The sequence below is a fragment of the Bubalus kerabau genome, chromosome 4 (assembly GCF_029407905.1).
Source record: "Bubalus kerabau isolate K-KA32 ecotype Philippines breed swamp buffalo chromosome 4, PCC_UOA_SB_1v2, whole genome shotgun sequence".
In the NCBI taxonomy this organism is placed as follows: Eukaryota; Metazoa; Chordata; class Mammalia; order Artiodactyla; family Bovidae; genus Bubalus; species Bubalus kerabau.
The window spans coordinates 39,268,520-39,295,355 of NC_073627.1; the positions used below are offsets into that span (position 1 = coordinate 39,268,520).

At 45.3% G+C, this 26,836-nt stretch overlaps 1 protein-coding gene and 2 long non-coding RNA genes across 3 annotated transcripts; 2 read left to right on the forward strand and 1 right to left on the reverse strand.

Moving 5' to 3' along the window:
* The first annotated feature begins 4,058 nt into the window (after nt 1–4,058).
* On the forward strand, nt 4,059–20,800 carry TEKT1 (tektin 1). The gene is made up of 8 exons (XM_055576854.1): nt 4,059–4,112; nt 6,724–6,930; nt 8,447–8,612; nt 11,478–11,606; nt 12,147–12,290; nt 14,573–14,795; nt 19,185–19,381; nt 20,213–20,800. The coding sequence occupies exons 2-8, from the start codon at nt 6,741–6,743 to the stop codon at nt 20,418–20,420; spliced, it is 1,257 nt and encodes a 418-aa protein (XP_055432829.1). The 5' UTR covers nt 4,059–4,112; nt 6,724–6,740; the 3' UTR covers nt 20,421–20,800.
* LOC129649433 (uncharacterized) lies at nt 20,620–21,730 on the reverse strand. The gene is made up of 2 exons (XR_008713110.1): nt 21,481–21,730; nt 20,620–20,791 (listed from the first exon to the last, which is right to left on the reverse strand). It is a non-coding gene; the product is annotated as an uncharacterized LOC129649433 (long non-coding RNA).
* A 787-nt stretch (nt 21,731–22,517) lies between these two features.
* LOC129649434 (uncharacterized) lies at nt 22,518–25,019 on the forward strand. The gene is made up of 2 exons (XR_008713111.1): nt 22,518–22,930; nt 24,095–25,019. It is a non-coding gene; the product is annotated as an uncharacterized LOC129649434 (long non-coding RNA).
* The last annotated feature ends 1,817 nt before the right edge of the window (nt 25,020–26,836 follow it).

A 26,836-nucleotide genomic window follows, 5' to 3' on the forward strand; every position in this document is an offset into this window, starting at 1 on the left:
AGCCCTACTGGCAGTGGAAATGGGCTATTTCCATAGAGAAATGTATGCTTGACATCCTCCTTATCTCTGAAGGACCTCTTAGAAATACACAGAAGTCATCTGGTAGTTAGTCAAAGTTTAAAATGCCAATAAAAAGCTTTTAAATTATCACGTTTCTTGACTGCTGATTTTTCAATAGAACTGTACAACACAGGAGTAAGTTCCTGATACAGATCCAGGACACTGGAGTCTTGATTAATCAGCTTCAACACAATGGCCTATGATATGGAGACAATTTAAGAATGTTGAGAATAAAAAACTGATTTCTTCTTAATGAACTCACTGTTCCACAGTGATGCCTAAGATAGAAAACAATTCATATCTTAACAATACCCTTGTATGGAGGAAGAGATTTTTTTCCTCATCCAGGTGCAGCTGGGTAGAGAAACCAACACGGATCTGAACCCCACTGGCAATGCTACCAAAACAGAGTTCAAGGGTCACGGTAGCACTGTAGGAAATTAAACAAGAAGTTAATAACATCTGACGTTTTGGTAGCATTTTTGCATCCATAAAACTCTCCTATGGCTGTCATAAGCCAAGCAGAACAAAAATAACTATTTTTTAATTGAAATAGTTGCTGTACAATATTATATGTTACAATCTATTACAGCAATTCATGATTTTTAAAGGGTATAGTCTGTTTATAATTTATTATAAAATATTGGCTATATTTCCCATGTTGTACAATATATCCTTGTAGCTTATTTTATATCTAGTAGTGTGTACCTCCTAATCCCCTTCCCCCATATTGCCCCTCCCACCTTCCTTCTCCCTGCTGATAGCCACTAGCTTATTCTCTGTATCTGTGAGTCTGTTTCTGTTTTGTTATATTTAGTTTTTTGTGTTTTTTTAAGATTCCATATATGAGTGATATTATATAGAATTTGTCTTTCTCTGTGTGAGTTATTTCACTTAGCATAATGCCCTCGACATCCATGCATGTTGCTGCAGATGGCAAAATTTTATACTTTTTTATGACTGAGTAGTATTCTGTTTATATATATGTGTGTGTGTGTGTATATATATATATGTATACACATATGTATGCCACATTTTGTTTATCCATTCATTTGTTGATAGAAACTTAGGTTGCTTTCATATCTTGGCTATTTTAAGTAATGCTGCTATGGACATTGGGGTGTGTGTATCTTCTCAAATTAGGGTTTTGGGGGTTTTTTTGGATATATGCCCAGAAATGGGATTGCTGGCTCTCACAGTAGTTTCTCTTTTTGAGAAACCTCCATGCTGTTTTCCAGGACAGGTACTATTAATGTGGATGAGAACAGAGACAGCTAAGTGGTAGGTAGGAACTAGACTGGAAGTCAGACTTCAGGCTCATGGCTAAGTGTGTTTTCCACTACACCATGCTGCCTCCATAAGCTTCCTGCAGAATTCTTTTAGTTTCAAAACGACAGTTTAATGCTGTCCCCACTTTGTCTGTCTTTCTTGTTTGACATATAATTTCAGCTCACCAAGAGCATGAAGTTATACTTCTGGGTTATGAATCATATAATTTGTGTAACTCTTCTTAAATTCTTCAAGAACTCTTCTGACTTTCAGTTATAATTTGAACTGATAGCTTTCCAGAATCGATACAGCTATCGTATTTCTTTATGGTTCCTCTATTTGTTATGGTCAATATCTTTCTCTTTCTCGATTTTTCACTTTTACTCCAGTAATTTTTTTTCCAAAAGAGTATATGTTCAAGTTTCAGAGCTGTCCAAAAATATCTTTATTTTGCTCTGTGAGGTGTTTTGGCTGGTTATAGAATTTGAGATTTGAAATCATTTCCTCTAAAATTTTGAAGACATTATTCTAGCATCATTTCTAGTAATCTATGTTATAGACAAAAAGTTGTATATATATTCATTTCTTTCTTCCTTTACTCTTTGAATAATGACATTTCCCCTGTGGTCCAGTGGTTAAGACTCTGCATTTCCACTACAAGGGGTGTGGGTTCGATTCCTGGTCAGGGAACTAAGACCACACAGTAAGGCAAAAAAAAAGAAAAAGAAATTTCACTAGAATAGTATGTATATAGATAGAGAATAGGTGCATGTATAATGTGTATGTATGTGTGACTATGTATGTGTGTGAGAGATAATTATTTCAGGTGGGTCTTTCAATCTAAAGACTTGAGTCTTAAATTCCATATATCACTTACATGTGGAATTTTTTAAAAAATACAACAAACTAGTAAATATAACAACAACAAAAAGCAGACTCATAGATATAGAGACCTAACTTGTGGTTACTAGTTGGAGAAATAATACAGGTGTCGGAGGCAATTATTGGGTGTAAGACAGGCTCAAGGATGTATTGTATTAATACAACATGGAGAATAGAGCCACTATTTTGCAATAACAAAATATAAAGTAACCTTTCAAAATTGTGTACAATTTTAATTAAGAGAAATAAAGACTTGCATCTTTAACTCAAGGACATTTTCTCTCTCTTTCCTTCACTGTTCTCTATTTTTCCCCTTCTGGACGTCCACTTGACAAATATTAAACCTCCTGAGTCTATCCTCTCAGACTTAATTTTCCCCCTGTATTTTCCATCTCCCAGGGGACACAGTGACCTGGGGTGGTTTGCCAAAGGCATCCTCCCCATACCTGCACTCAGAGCTGCCCATTCAGGCCTCCCACACAAGAAGAGGCTGGTTGCAGAAACAGAGCTACACCAATTCCAGAGGAAACTCATTGTATTTGGGAAACATGGTTTTATTCCAACTAACAAAAATCTCAAAATCACTTAAAACTTCAGCGTGCTTTGCTTGAGTATTCCTACTTTGAATATAAGCTTTGGTTGTACACTTCTTAATTTAGCAAATTCTAAGCCTTGAGCTGCATATCTGCTTTATATACTCTTCCGTAGCTAACCATATATTCTCCTCCCTTACCCATATACTGATGCCAGATACACACTGAGTAAGTATTGATCATAAACTGTTCCATACTTTCTCTATTGGACTCATTCCTTTGCTGGCCTGTGTGGGTGCAAAACAAGGTTTTTCTTTTGAAAATATTTTACTTAACATCCAAAATAAATAGTTGGAGAGCTCTTTTTTCTTCTTCTTCTTCTATTTTTGTTAATACATCAACAGAGGCAACAGCATCCTAGTTTTGGCCTTTCAGAGGGCAGAAGCAGCAGAGCAGAGTCCAGCTGGCTGGCCTCAACTACAAGGATGAGTTCTTCCGTGAGAGTCTCAGGGTTTTTTTTTAAATCCCCTCCTCCAACTCTTGGGGTGCTTTACCAGCACTACAATCATAAAGAACATATTCCGAACGCTGTAGTCTAGTTTGGGAGTTCCAAGCCACTCATTTTCTAGATAGAGAAACCACTCCTGACTCCTAGCCCTGGGTCTGGCCACCACCACTGACTGGAGGCTGAGGGACGGGCCCGGGGTGCCCCTCCTCATCCCTCCTCCTCCTAACCCCCACCCCCGGTCCCCGCGGCCGCGGCAACCCCAGGAATCTCTCCCCGCTAACCCCATGCAGCGTCGGGTTTGTGGTTTAAGTGGCCCCAGGCCGGCCTGCACCCACTCCAGTGTTCTTGCCTGGAGAATCCCAGGGACGGGGAGCCTGGTGGGTTGCCGTCTATGGGGTCGCACAGAGTCGGATACGACTGAAGCGACTTAGCAGCAGCAGCAGGCCGGCCTGCGGCTGCGAGGACCTGGAGGCATCGTCCAGCCCAATTTCGCGGTACATCTGGGGAGACCCAGTGCGGCCCGAGGTGGCCCAGCCCGCAGCAGGACCAGTCGCAGGCCTCCTGAATCCCAGGTTGGTGTCCCGCATCTTCGCTGTAGATATCTATCTGGCCAGAGCCCTCCCAAGCCACATCTCCAAGTCCCTACCGCAGGCGAAAAGACAACACTCGCGCCTGCGCAAAGCCTTCCGGAGTAACCGCAGCTTCGCAGCAGACCCCACCCCTCTTTGCCCTGGTAACGCGTTACCGGTTGCCATAGAGCCTGAGCTGTTTACGTCCCATTTCTTCAAAGGCCCTGAGCTCCCGCTGGAGTAAGGAGGCTCCTATCCCCAAGTTGTGAAGTAGTTCTTTGTGGCGCTGAGGTAAGTAAGCCTCGGCCCCACCACACCAACTTTTTTTTTTTTCCAGTGCCTTGTGCCCATTGGAATCAGCCAACATTTAGGTTTAATTTCGACCTCATTTAGCCCTAATTTCGATTTCTCTGGGAGCTGCTCAGACTTATCCAGAAATCTGGGGTTAAATGTTGAGCCCCACACTCAGACAAAATTGGCAGAGGCCATTGGATGCACTGGATTAGGAGACCCATGTTGTCAGAGGGGGCCCGAGGTCTGAGACTCAGCCTGGTCAAGATCTGACTTCAGTTCCAACCTTCAGAGATTCAGAAGCCTTTAAGGGCAGGCACTCATATGTTTTGGGTGAGGATAGGGCTTCCCAGGTGGCACTAGTGGTGAAGAACCCACCTGCCAATGGAGAAGACGTAAGATCGAGGGTTCAATCCCTGGGTTGGGAAGATCCCCTAGAGGACAGCATGCAACCCACTCCAGTATTCTTGCCTGGAGAATCCCATGGTAGAGGAGCCTGGTGGGCTACAGTCCATAGAGTCGCAATTTAGCACACATGCACGTGGGTGGGGGCAAATTTCAACCCTGTCTGAGGAAGACAGGTCTCACAGGCAGAGCTGTGTGCAGATGTATGTGTGTGTGTGTGTGTGTGTTAGTCACTCAGTCGTGTCCGACTCTTTGTGACCCCATGGACTGTAGCCTGCCAGGCTCCTCTGTCCATGGGATTCTCCAGGCAAGAATACTAGACTGGGTTGCCATTCCCTTCTCCAGGGGATCTTCCCAACCCAGGGATCAAACCTGGGTCTCCTGCTTTGCAGGTGGTTTCTTTATCATCTGAGCCATCAGGGAAGCCCGCTGTGTGCAGAGGAGGAAGAGACATACTCCTCTTTCTTTTTTTTTTTTAATGTTTTTTTTTTAATTTACTTTTTACTTTAATGTGAAATTAATGACATCAGCAAAGATATTGGTATATTGTGATAACCATAAGAAACAGGCCTAGAATTTCAAAATTTTCTATGCAAGTTCATCCATATCTGTCTTTATCAAAATATTTCAAAATCTTCTTACTCCTTATATATATATATATATATAAAATGCAATATGCTCACTGATACATTTCAGATTCTTCTTACATCCCTATTAGAAACTCCCTTATTCACAAATTCACTATTTTCATAAGAATTTTTATAGAGATGCTATTGTATTTGTATATATGCTATTCCTCATGTTATATCACCATATATTTCCTTTTTTTTTGGAGTTTTTATTTTTTTAATCTTTCCTTACATAAGTTATTTAAACAATTTTTTGATGGTTATCTGTTTTATTTTTTTAATTTTATTTTATTTTTAAACTTTACAAAATTGTATTAGTTTTGCCAAATATCAAAATGAATCCGCCACAGGTATACATGTGTTCCCCATCCTGAACCCTCCTCCCTCCTCCCTCCCCATACCATCCCTCTGGGTCGTCCCAGTGCACCAGCCCCAAGCATCCAGTATCGTGCATCGAACCTGGACTGGCAACTCGTTTCATACATGATATTATACATGTTTCAATGCCATTCTCACAAATCTTCCCACCCTCTCCCTCTCCAACAGAGTCCATAAGACTGTTCTATACATCAATGTCTCTTTTGCTGTCTCGTACACAGGGTTATTGTTACCATCTTTCTAAATTCCATACATGCGTTAGTATACTGTATTGGTGTTTTTCTTTCTGGTTTACTTCACTCTGTATAATAGGCTCCAGTTTCATCCACCTCATTAGAACTGATTCAAATGTATTCTTTTTAATGGCTGTATACTCCTCTTTCTGTTGCTGCTGGCCTCTGCCTGCTACCTCTTCATGGGTTCCTCTTCTTGTTCTCTCCTGTTCTCTGTCCTGAGAAACTTTTGTTTCTGTTATCTGCTGAATAGGCTCAGTACCCAGTTGTCAGTTTACAGATGTCACATTTGCCCTTTTCGTTTTTAGAAAACACACCTGGATTCATCTGTTAGGCAATACTAAAATAGAACACTGCCCTATGACCTAGCAATTCAAATGAGTTCTAAAAATGCATGCATGTGTTCACCAATATACACATTCTCTCTAAATGTGAATATTCATAGCATTCTCATAATAACCCCAAACCGAAAACTCAAATATCCATAAACAGTAAAAAAAAAAAAAAAAAAAAAAGAGAGAGAGAGAGAGAGATAAATTGTGGTATAATGGTATACTACACAGCAATGAGAATGAACAAACTACAACTATATGAACAATACTGATAAATCTTACAAACATAATGCTGTTTGTTAAGAAGTCAGATAAAAGAGTGTATAGGAAAAAAGAGTACTTAGGGATTCTACATTAAGTTCAAAAATATCAAAACTAATGTATAGTGTTAAAAATTGGAATAGCGGTTACTGTGTGGGGCTGGGGTGAAGAATAGTGGCCAGAACAAGGCATGAGGTGCTAGTAATGTTTATTTCTTGATCTGGGTGCTGGATATACTGAGTTTTTCATTTTGTGTACAGATTATGGCTTGGGCACTCTTTAGTACGAATGTCACACTTTAATAAAAACTGACATTAAAAACAAGACGATTTGCTTTTAGTGAATCTAAAAAAAAAAATCTACTTTTGAGCAGGACTTTGGAAACTTCAAATGGCCAAACTACTACAACAGCCACCCAAGTTCTTGCGCGCAGAGTGGCAAATTGCTAACAAAAACCAGTACCACAGAGCAGAAGCCCAAAGGTCCCGGTCTGAACGCCTGGTAGCAGAAAGCCAGAGACTTGTGGATGAAATTGAAAAGACCACAAGAAAATCTCAAAGCGATGTGAATAAGAAACTAGGTAAGATAACACACTTGCTATGTTTGTAAACATGTTTGCATGATACTGTATTGTCATTAGCATTTCTTATTCAGGAGTGGCAGTGTATTATCTTGAAATATTAGACAGAAACATGTATTCTCCAGATTCTGTCTTTAAGTTCATTGCCCTAAGAGACATGCTTTTGATGCTTTTGAACTGTGGGGTTAGAGAAGACTCTTGAGAGTCCCTTGGACTGCAAGGAGATCAAACCAGTCAATCCCTAAAGAAATCAACCATGAATATTCATTGGAAGGACTGATGCTGAAGCTGAAGCTCTAGTACTTTGGCCAGCTGATGAGAAGAGCTGACTCATTAGAAAAGACCCTGATGCTGGGAAAGATTGAAGGCAGGAGGAGAAGGGGATGACAGAGGATGAGATGGTTGGATGGCATCACCGACTCAATGGACATGAGTTTGAGCAAGCTCCAGGAGATGGTGAAGGACAGGGAGGCCTGGCGTGCTGCAGTCCATGGTGTCGCAAAGAGTCAGACACTACTCATTGACTGAACAACAAGAGACATGGTAACCCAGTCTGATTTGCAGTCATCCATCAGTCATTCTTTTATTGATTTGATATATATCTGTTGAGCATCTAAGAGCATCCATGGACTAAGCACTATGGATATCACAGGGATATCAGAGCCTCTGTTTTTAAGAGGCTCTCAGATTGAGGAGGAGAAAGATACAAAAATTATTAGTCAGAATATAACTAGATAGGTGCTGTGGGAAGGGGTACAGAAGTGAAGGTGGAGTAGACACTGGAGAGTTGGAAAAGACATCCTAAAGAGGAATATTTGTGCTGAGTCTTTTTTTTTTAATATTTATTAATTTTTATTTTTGGCTGTGCTGGGTCTTCATTGCTGTGCTCCAGCTTTCTCTAGTTGCAGTGAGTAGGAGCTACTCTTTGTTGTGATGTGCAGACTTCTCATTATGATGCCTTCTCTTGTGGAGCCCAGGCTCTAGAGTGCAGGCTCAGTAGTTGCGGCACATGGGCTTAGTTGCTCCAAAGCATATGGAATCTTCCCAGACCAGGGATCGAACTCATGTCCCCTGCATTGGCAGGCAGATTCTTTACCACTGGACCAGCAGGGAAGTCCTAAGCTGAGTCTTAAAGAAAGAGTAATGCTCTCTTGACAATCCCATTCCTATGAACACAATTTCAAAGTGGTGCCCAGGGACTTTTCAAACAATATACTTTTGTGTCTTTGACAAAATTAAAAATTATTTAAAACAGGGCGCCTTGAGGAATTAGAGTCAATGAGTGTAGAATGATCTTTGGATTACTTTGATGTTGAATATAAGAAGAAATATGTTCTTTTTCCTTCCTTCCTTCCGTTCTAATAAACACAAAGATGTATAGATACCCCAAGTAGCACCATTCTGAGAAGGAAAGAAAGTATCTTGGTAGTTTCACAATAGTCTTCAAGTTTTTAATCTAACAGTTAACTGCACTGGGAATAGATTCATCCTGGAGTGACTTCTCTGTGTGCTTCAGAACAGAGACTTGAGGAAGTCAGGTTCTGGAAGAAGGAGTTAGATGACAAACTTGAGCAGCTGGTGTATGCAACTGAAGATCTACTCCTCTATCAGACCAGATTGCAGAAAGCCCTTGAGAGCTTTAAAGAGCCCTTGCGCATCACAGAGAAATGCTTGGAATACAGGTAGGAGGGATGGTTCCTCTAATGAATCTTCTGGGAAATGAAGTGCTGAGTGGTAAAAACCAACTGTGCTTGGTGGTGGTTTAGAATGAAACAAATAAGCATGTGTTCTTTTAGAGCCTGAAATTATCTCAGCATACTCATGGTGCTGGGCAGCAGAAGGAGCACTGGACTTGGTTCATGTCTAAATTCTGCCCTTAACTAACTTCAATATATAAGTTAGGGCTGGGTTTGGCTGTGGATAATCAGAAAGGGACAAAATAACATTGACCTTTTTCCTCTCACATTTAAGGAATCTGGAGCTAGTTCAGAGTTGTCATGGCATGCCACAGTGTCAGGCTTCCAGGCCTTTTTAATCTTGTTCCTCCCTGTGCTTGGTTTTCACTCCCAAGGTTACCTCATGATTCAAGACGCCAACTAGAGTGCCAGCCATTATGTCTACATTCCAACAAGTAGGAATAATTAGGGTTTAGCTTTCACCATTTCTACTTGCGTCTCTGACCAGAGCTTAGTCACATGGCCACACCAATAGAAACTGGGAAATGGTGGTCTTTATTTTGGGCAGACAAAGCAGATACAGTTGCTAGAGGACAAGCCTGCTCGCATACACAGAGCACATGGGAGCACTTCATAATCCAGAGCTGCTGCTGCTAAGTCACTTCAGTCATGTCTGACTCCCTGAGACCCCATAGACGGCAGCCCACCAGGCTCCCCCGTCCCTGGGATTCTCCAGGCAAGAACACTGGAGTGGGTTGCCATTTCCTTCTCCATTGCATGAAAGTGAAAAGTGAAAGTGAAGTCGCTCAGTCGTGTCCGACTCCTAGTGACCCCATGGACTGCAGCCTACCAGGCTCCTCCATCCATGGGATTTTCCAGGCAAGAGTACTGGAGTGGGGTGCCATTGCCTTCTCCAGAGAGCACTGTGCTAATGTACCTTTTTACTATAATTTCCCTCATGTAAGTACTATGAGCAGGATGCTCCTCTCTGCTTTGAGGTGATTCTGATTCACAGACCTGATCCCCATAAATCTTCTGGAGCACCATAGCAAGTCTTGTTGCTGCCAGCATAGCCCCCTCCAATCGAGTGCATTGTCTACACTGGCTATTATGTGAACTTTCCCCAGTGCAGATCTTTCCAGGTCACCCCCCGGCTTTAAAATCCCTTCTTTACCACGCTATGCCCTAACACCTTCAAGATCAAGTTCAAACTTCTCAGCTTTAAAAACGAGGTCCCTGATGGTTGGGTCCCCAGTGAGCTCTCCATCCGGTCCTGCATGTCATCCCCGACAGGGGGATGCACTTGGGGTGTTGAGCTGCTTGCACTCTGGCTCTGTCCACTCTGTTCCTCCTCCTCAGAAAGCCCTGTTGCCTCAGTGAGCTTCACCAGGACCCTCTGCAGCAACCAGGCAGCAACTCAACCAGATTTAGAGAGCTAGTAAAGCAAAGGAAGAAGGCGATGGCAACCGACTCCAGTACTCTTGCTTGGAGAATCCCATGGACGGAGGAGCCTGGTAGGCTGTAGTCCATGGGGTCACGAAGAGTCGAACACGACTGAGCGACTTCACTTTCACTTTTCACTTTCATGCATTGGAGAAGGAAATGGCAACCCACTCCAGTGTTCTTGCCTGGAGAATCCCAGGGACGGGGGAGCCTGGTGGGCTGCCGTCTATGGGGTCGCACAGAGTGGGACACGACTGAAGCGACTTAGCAGCAGTAGCAGCAGCAAAGCAAAGGAAAGTAGCAGCTGCTCAAAGAAGCCAACATCCAGTTGGCTCAATTCCGCACCTAAGGGTGATTAGGATGTAGATGTTGCTAAGTGGATTGAGTACATGCTACTCTGTGCTGGGTCCCATGCTGTCTGCTTTCATATCTCTTTTGTTCCTTGCCACAACCCTAGGAAGTACTGATAGTTATACCCATTTCACAGAAGAAGAAACCAAGGCACAGATAAATTACACAATGTGCCTGAGCCCACACAGCTGGTGAGTGATGGAGCCTTCCTCACAAGCACTATCAGGCAGGTGGAAAAGAACAAACTATCAGATGGTGACCGATCAATTTTGGGAGGAAGTGGTTAAAAGCATGTGTAATGCCCAATTCTGTGACTCAGGATCTGTAACCTCTCTGAAACTCAGTTTCCTCCCCTGTAATTGAAAGGTTATAGGAGAATGAGTTTTCACATGAAAAGCTCAGTACAGTGTGTGTCTCATGGTAAGTGCTCAGTGATGGAGTACTGTTAATTTTGACATTATTATTATTACTATTATTATAAAGCATCTTTTTCAATTCAACCCTTGTTAAAAAACAAGACTGGGCTCAACAAGACTAGAAAACATTTGTCTTTAAAGTTCTAAGTCAAAAGACAGTCTTTCCAATAAATAGGTAAGAAGGAAAAGTCTTCTGAATTGATGGCGAAATTAAGGCAAAGAAGTCCAGCTGGCATTTTTCAGACCAAGTGACCAATCACTGATTCATTTTTCTTCTTTGTGTTTTTGATATTTTGAAGTCAAATAGACACCAGCTAATGTATATTCCAGTGGCTCAGATGGTAAAGAATCCTCCTGCAATGCAGAAAACCCAGGTTCAATCCCTGAGTTAGGAAGATTCCCCTGGAGAAGGGAATGGCTATCCATTACAGTATGCTTACCTGGGAAATCCCATGAACAGAGGAGCCTGGCAGGCTACAGTCTATGGGGTCACAAAGAGTTAGACACGTCTAAGTGACTAAGACTTTCACTTTCAATGTACATCCCCGTCACATTGTCCAGATGGATTGGGTTCAGTTGTTCTTGATAGTTTTAAAAGTCAGCAAGTTTTGAGTTGTCTCCCTCCACGCATGGGATGACCGTCCACTTTTCTCCCGGCCAGGGAGAAGCGGGTTGGCATTGACCTGGTCCATGATGAGGTGGAACAGGAGCTGATCAAGGAAGATGAGATCATCCGGGGAGTAATGACCCTGCTGACCCGCACCCTGGAGGAGACATGCGAGCAAATCAGGTACTGCCCCCGCATCTCCACTGGGCGTATGTAGGAAAAGCTGTGCCCTGCAAGACCATGCTCCCTGGCTCAGGAAGAATGGTATTTAATATCCTACAAGCACTCTGCATTCCCCAAGGTGGCCAGGGAACACTCAGAACGAGACCTGGACAACCTCTCATGCCTGACAGTTGCTCTCTGGTGGTGGGCTGGGATGCAGCAGAATTTCACCCCTGATTAGAAAGTGGAGGGCACTGGAGCCATTTCCTGCCCGGGCTGACCTCTCACAAACAGGATGCCACATGGTGACGTCAGAAAAGGCCACAGTTGAAAGGAGGATTTCGAAGTCCAGGCCTGGATACATTAATTGGTCACCAAGCGTTAATGGGGTGTGTGTGCGTGTGTGTGTGTGTGTGTGTGTGTTGAGTGGATGAGAGGATGGGAGGAAGTGCCACTGTGTTGCACTAGACTAGCTTCGTTTTCCAGGGTTTCCCAAGAACCTGATGTAGGTGCCACTTGGGCATTCGAGAGGAAGAAACCCAATTTACCTTCTCCCTTCAGGTTAAACCGCTCTGCCAAGTACAATCTTGAAAAGGATTTGAGGGACAAGTTTACAGCCATAACCATTGATGATATCTGCTTCTCACTCAACAACAACTCGCCAAACATCAAGTATTCTGAGAATGTCGTGAGGGTTGAACCAAAGTGAGTGAGTCCCTGCTGGCCTGGCCACGCTGTCCTCCTCCCCACTGTGTGATGCCCCAGTGCTTCTTGGAGAGGCCAGCAGGACCTAGGACATCATCCTGACCTTAAGCTGGGAGCTGGGAAGAGGCAGGTTTTAGGCAAAGGCAGGCGCTGAGCAGTGACTACCCTATAGGGCCCAGTGGTGCCTCAGTCCTCCAGGCTAGGCCCCACTTGAAGAAAGTCTGATGTAAAAAATATTTTTTGGCTGTACTTTGTGGGGTGCAGGATTTTAGTTCCCCAACCAGGGCTGGAACCCGTGCCCCGTGCAGTGGAAACATGGAGTCTTAATCACTGGACTACCAGGGAAGTCCCTGAAATAAAAATCTTAAAACCTCTCAAATTTATTCATTTACCTATTTGCATTTTTAACAAGTAGAAGAATTTGAAAACATATAAAGAGCAAGTTAATAGTTTCCCTGAGATAGCCAGTGTTTCCTGTATGTTCATACAAACATACATATACACTCATGTACACAAATAGTTTTGTTACAAAAATGAGATTATACTCTTTACCTTTTCTATAACATCTGATTTACATGTTTCAAGTAATATTAGATCACAGACCTAACTCATTCTAATTTTTAAAACATTCTTTTTGAAGTAAAACATATGTACAGAAAACTGCACCAGAATTCCTTTTTTAAAGTAAATCATACATATAGAAAACTGCATAGGAATTTCCTGGTCCAGTGATTGGGATTCAGTGCTTTCACTATCCGGGCCCAGGTTCAACCTCTCTTTTGGGAACTAAGATCCCACAAGCCAAAAAAAAAAAAAAAAACAGAAAAGAAAGAAAATTGCACAAATAACAATCAATGGTTTAATGAATTATCATCATTTTAGTTATCTTTTGCTGTTACGAAGTTACCCCCAAACTTAGCAGCTTTAAAACAACAAGCGTGTTATCTCCCAGCTTCTGTGGGTCAAGAGCCCAGGCATCATTCAGCTGGTCGCCTCTGGCTCACCTCTCTTCAGGCTGTAGTCAACCTGTCAACTGGGACTGCGGTCTCATCTGAAGGCTCGACATGGCAGCTGATCTAAGAGGAAGCAAAAGAGAGAAGGCATCCAAGAGAGAAGCCATAGTCTTCCTCTTTCAACCTCATCTCAGACATGACCTCTCATCACATATATTCATGAGAAATGAGTCGATGAGTTCATCTCACAATTCAAGGGGAAGGCACTGTAGAAAAGTGTGAACACCAGGAGACATGGGGGGTCATCAGGGGCCATCCCAGATGGCAAACAGTCTCCACCAACCAGGCCAAGAAATAAAACGTTACCACCAACGCCAAAACCTCCACCCCGCCCCCTCTTGATCAATGTCCCCCCTCTCCTCCCCCAAAAAGAACCACATTCCCGGCTTCTAATAGGTTTGTTCTGCCTGCTTCTGCATTTATTAAACAGCATCATATTTTGAATATTGTGTATTTTGTCATATATGTAGTATATATATAGTATATGACAAAATATGCAACATTCCATAATGTTGAATCTCCCAATTAACATTATTTTGAGACTCCTCAGTGCTATATAAAGCTTAATTCCTTGTCAAACTAGTAATTCTTTTATTTATAGCATTTCAGTATACACTCATGATTATCCTATTTTTTTCAGTGTATGATCATCTGTGGGCTTCCCAGGTAGCTCAATGGTAAAGAATCTGCCTACCAATGCAGGATAATGGGTTCGATCCCTGGTCTGGGAAGGTCCCCTGGAGAAGGAAATGGCAAGCCACTCCGGTATTCTTGCCTGGGAAAAACCACATGGACAGAGGAGCCTGGCAGGCTACAGTCCATAGGGTGGCAAAAAGTGGGACACAATTTAGCGACTGAACACACACTCACATTATAATCTGTGACTACTATAATTTATTTTGATACTTACCTTGTCCCCACCTGTGTGATGTTGACCAGGTTACTCCATCTTTATGAACCTGTTTCCCACATCTTTCAAATGGGGGTATGAAAGCCACCTCACTAGGCCAGCGTGAGGATTAAATGAGAGAGTGTCTGTAAAGTGCCAGCCCAGTGCCTGGCAGAGAGTAAGTAGATTTCCCTAGAGTGGCAGCTATTGCCACTGACAGACCAGTGTTCACTCTGCCTAGAGATGGGGAAATGTTCTAGGTGCTTCCACTGGTGGAGGGAGGCCTAACTTCCCACTGGTTTCCAGTCACTTGTCCTTCCCCCCACACCCCCACGCCAAGTCCAGATATGCTATGAACGAGTGCGTGGGTCCTGTTTCAGCTCCGTGAGTCTGGAAGACTGGCTAGACTTCTCCAACACCAACGTGGAGAAGGCTGACAAGCAGAGGAACAACTCCCTGATGCTGAAGGCCCTGGTGGACCGAATCCTGTTCCAGACAGCCAGTGACCTGCGCAGGCAGTGTGATGTGGTGGACACCGCCTTCAGGAACGGGCTGAAGGAGACCAAGGACGCCAGGGACCAACTGGCTCTTCATCTGGACAAGGTGAGCTTCCTAGGGGGCCTATGGACGAGCTCGTTCAGAAGGTTTCACTCTGGAAACCTAGAATGGCCTTTAGGGCTTGTGATCCTGGGTGCTAAGGAGTAAATGTCATCCACCTCTCTCCGTCTTAGCAGCAGGCTTTGGACTTTGGAGGACTGGAGAGGGTCTTGGCGCTGCTCTGGGCCTCCTTTGTCACTCACTGTTACAAAGAACAGGCTATCTCCCTGCTTCAGGCCTTAGTTCCTCCTTTGTGAAGCATGGAGATGCACTGTATGCTCTTAGATATTCTTTATGACTCTGAAGTTCTGTGCATGCACGCGCACACGGGTGTAAGTTGCTCAGTCGTGTCCGACTCTTTGCAACCCCATGGACTATAGCCCACCAGACTCCTCTGCCCATGGGATTCTCCAGGCAAGAATACTGGAGTGGGTTGCCGTACCCTCTTCCAGGTGGTCTTCCCCACCCAAGGATCGAACCTGCATCTCTAATGTCACCTGCACTGGCAGGCAGGTTCTTTACGCTGCTGGGACTTATGTGGTGGTCCAGTGGCTAAGACTCTGTGCTCCCAAAGCAGGGGATGCAGGTTCAATCTCTGGTCAGGGAAACCAGATCCCAAGATTGCACAGGTAACAACTAAGACCTGGTGCAGCAAAATAAACGTTTTTTTTTAATTGGCTGCTGCTACTAATAATAATAACAACAACAATAATAGTAACGATGATGAACATAGCCAAATATAGTCAAGAGGCTTCCTAGTGGGGTAAGAGCTTGGTCCAGGCCTCAAAAGATGGATCTGAGATAGGAAGGCAGAGGTTGGAAGGATCCACTGTAAGGAAAAAGGCAAGAGGCCAGTCTTTGCAGAGGCCTGTGAGAAGCCCCGTCCTACCAGAGGAGATCCCTGCAGGAGCTGGGGGCTGTGGGGCTGAGGCCTTGGAAGCCTCATCTGAAATGAGCACCTGGGAGTTCCCTGGTGGTCCAGTGGCTAAGACTCTGCACTCCCAATGCAGAGGGCCCGGGTTCCATCCCTGGTCAATGAAATAGATTCTGCCGCAATTAAGAGTTCATGTGCCACAGCTAAAGATCCCACAGGCTGCACCTAAGATCCGGCACAGCCCAGTGAAAATGAAATAAAAGTGAAAAGTGATAACTAGCTTTTTAAAAAAATGGTCTGGGCAGGCCAGAATGATGGACTAAAACAAATCAGGTGAGGTTCCCTGCCCTCATCTGGAGATAGGGACCTCGCTCTATGAGAGAAGTCTCCACCTGCATATCGTCTGGTCGGAAACCTCCGTGGTCACGAAGAGACTTGACAAATTGAGGAGATGACCTTCAAATTAAAGGGTAGCGTGGCCCCCATTTTTATTTCAGTGACACAATTATTTCCTTATTTGAACAAAACGTATTTTAACTCCAGCTATACTTAGAATTTAGTACAAGAATGTTTAATCTAACACAGGGCTTCAGTTACCTTAATGAGTCAGCAACATTTTTCTATAAAGGGTCAGAAGGTAAATATTTTTGTTTTTGTGGGCCAAGACACAAGATCAAGGATATTACATAGATATTAACATAAGAAAACAAATTTCCACAAATTCTCTATTGGTAAAATTAAAAGTATAAATAATTATAACTGGGTGTTGTTTTTACAGGTCTTCTGGTGAGAAGGGGATTGATTCTTTTGGGGGAAAGAAAACAATTGCTTTGTTGGGGTTCAAAGTTAGTATTTTCTACCAAAACTATTGCAGAGGTTCACCTGTTAATGCTGACCTGTAATGAGATTTTGCATATTTCATTTTTGAAAGCATCCATTCATTCGGATAGGCACGGCCAAGGAGACATAGCCACCTATGAGCATATGCTTTTAATTGAACACGCCCATTGCTTAGAAGACCTTTATAGAATCCTGTTAAATTGTTCTCCTGGTACAGTATTTGCCTTTTAGTACCTCCTTACATATCAGATTAATCACTCCCAGTCGAAGGATAGTTAGAAGCTCTTAATTGCACAGCTAAGTGAATTTTGAAGTATGGAAATTTCCTTTGCACTTGCTTTGATGTCCAGAAAAAAAAATTTCCAGAACTTGGAAGAATATTTCTTTGGCAAACGTGTAGGGGAATGGAGGTCTTACTTCATGTTTTAACTTTTGGCAGCAGCAGAAGCAAAGAAAGCAACTTGATTCTACTTATGACCCAAATCATGTCAGTTGTTGAAATGACTTTCTCGCAGCCAGTACATGAAAGGGCTGTCTTGCCTTGTGATTTTAGGTTGACTCACTTAGAAATATTTTTCAGTGTGCAGCAAAAATGAACTTCCAAAGCCACTCCATGTTTGATAACAGAGGTTGTTCTTGTTCAGAAAAATTTTAATCTTGGCCCCAAGCTAAAATAAACCACAAGAACATTTCACCACTGCTTAACCATTTTACTGCCGAGTAGTATGACAAGTGAGGATAACCAACTTCTATTTCTGACAAAAATTCACAGAAATGAAGACAGCCAAGTCCATGGAAGCCAGTCCAAGTGAACTTCATGGTTCGCTGTTGACGTTATTGGTTTGATAACACATGATAGATCCACATGTCTTCTGCAAAGCACTTTCTAATGAATAACCAGCCACAGTCCTTAAAATGCTGACATTTCCACGAGCTCTGTAAATATGCTCAGCTAAGCCTTTTTGTGCTCAACATGTATCCACATCATCATCAGCTCTAACACTTAGTAGATTCCACTTCAGGTTGTCCTGAGTTCCTGTTTTCTTAACTTTTTGAAAATATCCTCACCTATAATTATTTCATGCAGTCATTCGTAGAGGCTAATTCTTTACTTCAAACTCAGTGTTGACTCCTTCAATAAACGACATTGAACAGGATCAGAACACCGGCCAACTCACGAAGAGCAGAAGAAAACCATGCAAACTCATGTGCTTTGTGTGCTTTTAATTAACTATAGATGTTGTTCCTTGTGTCCGTAACTCTTCGAGCAGCTATCCTTGCAGACTAACAGTCTTAAAAATAATTTATATTCCCTGGACACTCTTTCTCAGCTGCTGCAATCAAACTTGATTTAATTAGCTCACCATCAAGTAAATGGCTTTCCTTACTTGGCTAACACATGAGCCGCTTAGAATCTTATTTTGATAGAAGCCTCATTTTCCTCTGTGTGAAGAAATTCTGCAGTGATGAGATACAGTTTTAAATTTCCAGTTTCTCTGATCATTGCTCTCCTGTGTGTTGGGAATGCTGTGGTGAATGCTTAGTCTGGTACTGTTGATGTTTAGTGTATTCTTTCAGTACAGCTGTAGTGTCCTTGCATAATAAACACAGTGCTTTGCTCTCCAATAGACGGACAAAACCTAAACTTCACTCTGCCTTACTAGTGCAACCCATGAAGCCCACTTTTCTTAACATGATGAACATGCACTGATAATACAAAATAAAATAAGATGCCACAGTATGGTGATACATGTAGCATTTGGAAAGCTGTCAAGTTATTACCATGTCTTTGGGATTCACAGTCTGGACAGAAGCTCAAAACAGTGAGAGCATAATGTATACTGTCTGTCCCAACTTCTTAACTCTGCTGCTGTAGTTCAAAAGCAGCCATATATCAATGAATGATCATCGCTTAAATTGATGATGAGTCCGTGAGATTCGTTTTATCTACTTTCATGTATGTTTAGAAATTCCCATGATGCAAAGTTTAAAAAGGAAAAAAAGGAAGAAATAAAATCTTAAACTAGTTAAATATTAATCTAAAAACCCAAGTACCTTGCAGACATCTTTTGTTGGCATAAAGCCACCATCAGAGAAACTAACAAAACTCAGATTAAACTGCTTACTCCTGTAGCGAGAACAACTGGTCCTAGTGGGTGGATTGGTAAGGAAACAGGCTGAGGCAGCTTTCATGATACAAAAGTAGAGGATATGTAAGAGACACAGGTTCAGTCTCTGGGTTGGGAAGATCCCCTGGAGGAGGACACAGAAACCCACTCCAGTATCCTTGCCTGGAGAATCCCATGGACAGAGGAGCCTGGCGGGCAGTAGTTCATAGGGTTGCAAAGAGTCAGACACAACTGAAGCGACTTAGCACACACACACCAAGGTACATGGGCAGCCTCCAGCCTCTGCTGGGGGCATTCCCCAGGAAATCCACATGTTTGAGAAGATGAGGCAACAATGGCCATCAGTATCCATTCCATGCTTGAGATTCTAAGGCTGGGTGAGTTACCTTATCTACCAGCAGTCACTGCTCTAGGGAAAAGAGATCAGACCTATTCAGGCGGCCTGCATCGGTAGATAATCCGAGGTCCTCTCTTCCTAACCCCCTAAGAGTGTCTGCTGTCGAGTTTTGAGGAACACAGACTGGCCTCACCTACTCTAACCCTTTTTGTAAGGTCATGGAAGAGATCGCCTCCCAGGAGAAAAACATTGTGGTTCTTGAAAAAGCCATCCTCGACCAAGAAGGGCCTGCCAAGGTGGCTCACACACGCCTGGAGACCAGGACACACCGGCCTAACGTGGAGCTGTGTCGAGATGTTGCACAGTACAGGCTGATCAAGGAGGTCGGTGAGATCACCCACAATGTTGCAAGGTAAGCAAAGAGCTCCTAGAGGAGGGCTCAGCAACTCACGCCAATATTCTTGCCTGGAGAATCCCACGGACAGAGGAGCCTAACTGACTACAGTCCATGGGGTTGCAGCGAGTCAGGCACACTGAAGTGACTTAACCACTCAGGCAAAGGGCTACTGGGGCTCCATTTAAACCTGGACTGTGAGGACTTCCCTGGTGGTCCAATGGCTAAGAATCTGCCTTCCAATGCAGGGGACAAGGGTTCGATCCCTGTTCGGGGAGCTAAGATCCCACATGCTACAGGGCAACTAAGCCCATGAACCGCAACTACTGAGCCTGAGCATTCTAGAGCCTAAAGCCTTCTCACTCTAGAGCCCACACATAGCAGGGAAGACCTCCCCCCCCCACCACCACACACACACACACACACACACACACACACACACACAAAACCCTGAACTGAGAGCAGGGCTAGGCAATGTCATCATGGGTGAAGCCATCTGGGCATAAGGACCTTTGCCCTTTGCATCTATCATGTTTAGGGGCTCCTTTCTAGAGGAACCTACTCCAACCAACTGCTGCCATGCAGGACACGGACCCAATGTTGACATTTTTCTAAAGGCCAAATCCAGATGTTTAGGTAAATTCTAGTTTTAAATGTCGGAAGTTCACAGGTTTGTCTGCCTTGTGAATCTGGTCCAGGGCCACCGATTGGAAATTTCTGTCTTAAAGAGGAGAAAGGAAGCAGACACATCAATTTGAGTCCAGCACCAAATAGACGAATACACTTTTCCCCCTGAAGCAGTGACATGAAGCCATACGTTGTTCCTTCACATTCTTCCTCTTCTTCTAGATTGAAGGAAACACTAGCCCAAGCTCACATAGAGTTGAAAGGCCTGAATTGCAGGCAGCTGGCCCTGCAGGAGGAGATCCAGATCAAGGAGAACACCATCTACATCGACGAGGTGCTGTGTATGCCCATGAGAAAGTCCATCCCACCTCGGGACAGGGATGACCGCGGGGAGTGGGCTGGGGGCTCCCGTCCCGAGGCTGTCTGCTGAATGGAGGATTCTCATTATGCCGTTTCTCATTAAACCATGTCCTAAAACAGGAGCACAGAACTCTCCTTCCAGGTTGACAGAACTTCCACACAGCCCACCCAAAACTCTCGGCTGGGTTCCAGGCCTGCTCAGGGCCTCAGATCTGGCTCTATTCTGCTGCAGGTGGTGTGCTGTGGTTGTTCAAGGGTTAAATTCTGTGACTTAGGCTCTTCTTATACTATCATAGGACCTCAGGCCTGGGGGAAGGGTCCGAGGCATCTTAGTTCAGATTTATTTCAGTTGAGTAGCTGAGCTGGCTCCCCTGTTCAGACCATGCCCATCTTACTCAGGAGAAGGTGAATATTTCTCCTGGCTCTCAAGATTCCTTTTCCCTGGAAAATAAGATGGTGATTGCTGACTGAGGTCCCTGGTTGGTCCGCAGGATGCATGTTCAGGTCATACGGAACTGAGAGGAGAGGGGAGTGGTGCAGCCCTGGGTGAGGAGTCCCCTTCAGACTTACTGACACCTGTGGGCATCTCTCTGGGCCTCTTCCTCCCGCCCCCGCCTTCCTCCAGGTGGTTCAGTGGTTAAGAATCTGCTTTCCAACGCAGGAGACAAGGGTTCAATCCCTGGTCAAGGCATTAAGATTCCCACATGCTGCTGCTAAGTCACTTCAGTCGTGTCCGACTCTGTGCGACTCCATAGACGGCAGCCCACCAGGCCCCACCATCCCTGGGATTCTCCAGGCAAGATCACTGGAGTGGGTTGCCATTTCTTCCTCCAATGCATGAAAGTGAAAAGTGAAAGTGAAGTCACCCAGTCATGTCCGACTCTTAGCGACCCCATGGACTGCAGCCTACCAGGCTCCTCCATCCATGGGATTTTCCAGGCAAGAGTACTGGAGTGGGGTGCCATTGCCTTCTCCGCCCACATGCTGAGGGGCAACTAAGCCCAAGCTCAGTCGAAACTGAGATCAGTTGATAGGCTAGGACCTGGGACCCTCTAGTGGAATGCTTGCACCTGGACAGGCATCTCCCCCAGCAGCAGAATACAAAGAAACTATGAGGGACTAAAACTAACCTGATGCACAAAAAGGCCACAGGCCAACTGCCATTCCTGAGGTGCTGGGAGCAAAAACGGGGTACTGAACGTGATCCTTGCACAGGGGCACCACCAAGTGACCTGGGCAGACCGCCTGAGTCACCCCTCTGACCCAACCCACAGACCCGCCCCTGTTAGCCCATTTAAGGAACTAGCCCCTGCATGCCCCCTCGGGGAGGAGCAAGGACACCTGGGGCTTGTTTTCACTCCCTGCTGCTATAGTTCGAGTCAGAGTCCTGGTAAAGCCTTGCCTGAATATCTTGTCTGGCTCCTTATTGATTTCTGTCCATTAAAGAGTCCAAGAACCTGTGTCAGTAACAAAATGAAGAGGAAGGCTAGGATCCAAGGGGCCCTTCTGCTCTTAGGAAGTGAGGGGTTGAGGAGTGGGTGAGCCAGGTGGCTGCTTTCTGGGCTCATGGTCTTACCAACTCGGGTCCTTGGGCTCTTTAGTCAATAGAAATTGATGAAGATCAGATGAGAAATTCAAGCAAGGTTTATTGGGATTTGGGCTGTGGTACAAGGCAGCAAAAACAAGTCCCAGGTGCCCTTGCCTTCCTCAAGCAAGGGCGAGCTGGTTTCAGCTAGAGGGCACTAGGCAGGTGATCAGATCCCAGGAAACTTAGTCTTAAGACTGTCAGTCTGGGAAGGAGGGAGAGAAGTAAAGAGATAAGCTTTTCCAGCAGGCCTTCCTGAAGGTGCACAGTTACCTGACTGACCTAACAAGACCAGGGTTCTTGACCTTCCCCAGTCAATCCCCGGTGGCTCAGCTGGTAAAGAACCCGCCTGCCAATGCAGGAGTAGGTGCCAAGAGACGTGGGTTCGATCCCTGGGTAAGGAAGATGCCCTGGAGAAGGCAACCCACTCCAGGTTTCTTGCCTGGGAAATCCCATCGACAGAGGAGCCTAGCGGGTCACAGTCCATGGAGTCACAAGGAGTTGGATATGACCGAGCACGCATACACAGCAATCAACAGAAATTGGCCCCAGAGGCCAAACAAGAAATTCAGGCAAGGCTTTATTGGGGTCTCTGCCGCAGCAGGGGGAGCAAAGACAAACAAGCTCGCTTCCAAAGGTGGAGGGGACAGCAAACTGTTCCTCATGTTGGGTGAGGGTAGGGGTGTCCCCAGGGTCGGGCTGGAGGGGTGGCTCAGGAGTTTTGCCAACCCCTTAGGAGGTGATGTGCGCAGTGGACATGTTCAGTATCCTGCTTTTGCTCCAGGCTCTTCAAAAGTGGCAGTTGGGTTTGGGTTTCCATTCTCTGGTCTCTTTTTTTTAATCTTTTGTCCAGAATTTGTCCCAGCTGCACACGCAACGCAGTTATTTTTAGTCCCATATAGTTTCTTTGTATCTTGTTGCCCCAGAAGAGGTGTGTCCAGGTGCAAGCATTGAAGCAAAGGATCCCAGGTCCCAGTCTGTCCCAGCACCGCCAGGTGAAAAGTGTTTCCGGCTTTTATTTTCTCTGATGAATGTGAATAGAGTGTGAGTTTGCTGTTGGTTTTCTGACTAGTTAGTAATCATTTGTACTATTTTATTGTTAATGCTCAAGTAACAGTAAAAGAAAAAAAATTACATTCTTAAACAGATTCAAGTCAGTGGCTAAGGGTTTGCATTCTGGAGCCACACACAGACGTCAGCTCAAGTTCTCCAAGCATACCTGCCTCCCAGGGCCCATGGAGATTGCGTGAGATAACCCCTGGGCAGGGGCTTTATACAGAGCCTGTCCCGGGAGCTGCAGGCAGAGAAGGGAAGGAGCCCGGATAGTCTGGGAGCTCTGGGGCTTGGTGGCTGCTTTGGATATACAGGATGGGGTAGGGTCCGGGGGGAAGGAGCCGAAGATGGCTCTCTGGTTTCTGGCGTGCGTAGCAGGGTGAATCCTGGCACCTTCTGCTGAGAGGAACTGTGAGAGAAGGAGGGTGGGGTGGAGGAGGGAAGGTGATGAGCTCACACGTTGAGAATGAGGACCTTGTGGTCGAGAGAAAAATCCACCTGTGGCCAGAAGCTGGGAGACCCCTGGAGAAAGGCGGTGGTGGTGGACGCCAAGGAAGGCAGCCGAGCTGGAAGAGCTCAAAGAAGCGGTCCGGGCCCGAGCCCCAGCAAGCCCCAGCACTTCCCGGATCAGTGAAGAACCAGGCCAACAAGGAGACCTCTTACACAACATCCGAGGGGCTGAAGGAAGCCAGGAAAGCATAGCATCACGGATGCTGAAGTCGGATAAACAGAATGTTTCAAGGTGGTCAGAGGGTCAAACACTCCAGGGTCAGCTAAGAAAGGAAAGGCATCATCTAGATTTGGCAGTTAGGCAACCACTAATGACACTTTGCCAAAGGCAATTTCAATAGGACATTGGAGAAAGAAGTGTAGATGCTGAGTTTTCAAAGATGCTTATCTTATCTCAGGATGTGCTAAGAAAAGGACATTGGGATTTCCCTGGCGATCCAGTGGTTGGGACTGCTTGCTTCCCCTGCAGGGGGCATGGGTTCAATTCCTGATCAGGGAACTAAGATCCCATAGGCTGAATGATGCAACTTTTTAAAAAAAAAGTTTTTAAACCACTGTTAACCACTGTTCTCTGCTGGTATATATTCTTCCTCAAGGACCAAGAAGCTGGGAGGTGGGACAGAAATAAGGAAGCCTCTCCATGTGAGCCTACAGTCAACGTCGTAAGATGCCATGTTAATCTCTGTCATCTTGGCCCGTGTCCTTGAAAAATCAGTGTGTCCTGGAAGTCATAAACCCTGCAGCCATGAATGCAGACTTTGAAAAGTGTCTAGTCCAACTCAGTCATTGTGCATCCAGGAAAACTGAAGCCCCGGAAGGAACAGAGTGCTAGACCCAAATAATGAACTCCCATCCATACCTATGGTTGTGTTTACCTTTACACATAAATTACATCATTACATAATTATCACGGAGCACCAGATACTGGCCTTGTTTGAGCCTCGTTGAACTGTGGCCTCAGCACGTTCTGAATATCCCAGAAGCAGCCAATGTCTTTATGAACTATTTATTTCTCATCACATTCCTTAAATCATGATTGGCACTGAAATGGACCATTTCAATTAGGTACGAAGCCTCATTAATGGAGGGAGTTAGTGTCTCTCAAATTTATTGAGAGAATTAAAATTAAGGAAAGGATGGCATTACATCAACAGAGAGGTTAGCCCATCAGTCACAAGCCAAGTCAAGGAGCACTTGTTTCTCAAGCAGGCACGCACTCTGTTCTCTCAGTCTCCTGATACCATAGTAAAATCCTCTGTATTTGAGGCCTTGTGGTCTATTATTTTGTGAGCAGCGTAGGGCGAAACGTGCTAGGTCTCTGAGAGCTAAGTCCTTGGCAGAAGTAAATCATTCTGTCTGAAAATTTCCTTATGTTTCTCAGAACCTTCTGGGGAAATCTCAAAGGTTTAGCTACTGGGTGGTGTTGTCATTGTTCGTCGCTAAGTCGTGTGTGACTCTGCGACCCCATGAACACCAGGCTTTCCTGTCCTTCACTATCTCCAAGAGCTTGCTCAAACTCATGTCCATTGACTCAATGATGCCATCCAACCATCTCATCCTTTGTCGCCCCCTTCTCCTCCTGCCCTCAAACTTCCCCACCGTCAGGGTCTTTACCAATGAGTCAGCTCTTTTCATCAGGTGGCCAAAGTACTGGAGCTTCAGCATCAGCCCTTCCAAAGAATATTCTGGGTTAATTTCCTTTAGAATGGACTGGTTTGATCTCCTTGCTGTCCAAGGGACTCTCAAGAGTCTCCTCTAGCACCACAATTCAAAAGCATCAATTCTTCGGCGCTGAGCCTTCTTTATGGTCCAACTCTAACAATCCATACATGGCTGCTGGAAAAACCATGGCTTTGATTATACGGTTCAGCTGGAACCACTGTGTTTACACGGCCCAGCCCTGCTCCTCTCCAAGCCCTGGCCCACTTGGGTGGGTCAGGAGTGAGCCCCGCTCCCCAGGAATTTGCACTTGGCACCGGGAGATTTCAGTTCCATCCGGCTGCTCTCCCGCAGAGGAGATGTAGGCTTTGGAGGGTGAGGGACAGCTGCTGACTCTCGCATGGATGGGAAACAGCCAGTTTGCAACGAGAGGGGCAACAGAAGCTGCTGCACCAAGAGGAAGAAGAGCGAGCTCCCGCAGCGCTCCCACACTTGGCTCCAGGCAGTTTCAGCTAGTACAGGGTTTTAGTTTCTCTCTGTATGTGTCTCTCTATCTCTCTCAACTGTTAACCCCAGAAAACATGGAGCCTTGGCTGTATTACCAGCAGGGTGGGTTGAGGAAAGATCTGCTTGCTCCCCTCCTGGAGTGAGAGAGATAGGGGGGAGGCAGTCACTTGATATTATCAGGCTGTCATATAAAAGGGCTATGGCGGTTCAGCCACTAAGTTGTGTCCGACTCTTGAGACCCCATGGACTGTAGCCCGCCAGGTTCCTCTGCCCATGGGATTCTCCAGGCGAGAATACTGGAATGGATTGCCATTTCCTTCTCCAGGGGATCTTCCCGACCCAGGGATTGGACCCGGGCCTCCAGCATTGCAGGGTGTCTCCTGCTTTGCAGGTAGATTTTTTATGCTACAGATCCCCTTGTATTGTGTTTTGGCCCCTATGGTGTTGACTTCACAGCAGGCTGGGATCTGTTAGCTCGAAAGCCACCACCCAGCCCGGAGCCAAACTCAAATTTATACACACCCAGTTGCTTTAGATATAACCCTAATAAGCATATTTTCAGCCCCTTAGCGCCTGCCTGATTTACACACCCTGTAAAACTGCACCCAGCATCTACCGGCCATAGGTAAGACAAACCCCAGAGCTGTAAGAGGCCCCCAGCCCCCGCTGCTCTCTGGAATTCTCTGATCCAGGGACTCATCTAGACACATAAACCCCCCCTCAGAGTCCCTTCTCCCTGGGGAGGCCCCTTGCCCTCCTCCTTTCCCGGGGGTGGCCCCAGGAGGCCTCCACCGGGGAGCCTGCCCTGACTGCAGTCCTGCCCTGGAGTCACTCCCACAGCTCGCTGTGTGCTGCTGCCATCTAGTGGTCCTGGGTGTGTTTCCTCGATCAACACACATCGCACCGCATGGGGGTGGGGAGGAATAATTCTCCAGTAGAAAAAATCTGGGTGCCATTACGAAGAAGTAGTAGAGAGAGAAGGCAGCCTAAACCTTGACAGACCCGCTACTGGAAGTAACATCAAAGATGAATGAGGCTCTCAGCAGCAGAAGACTGGCACCCACAGGCAACTTGTGACACTTTCCAGAGATTAAAGCAGTTTAATCTAGTTAATTACAGAACTAGATGCGGCCAGGAAGGGCACAACAGAGGTGCTTCCTGACTCAGGCCTT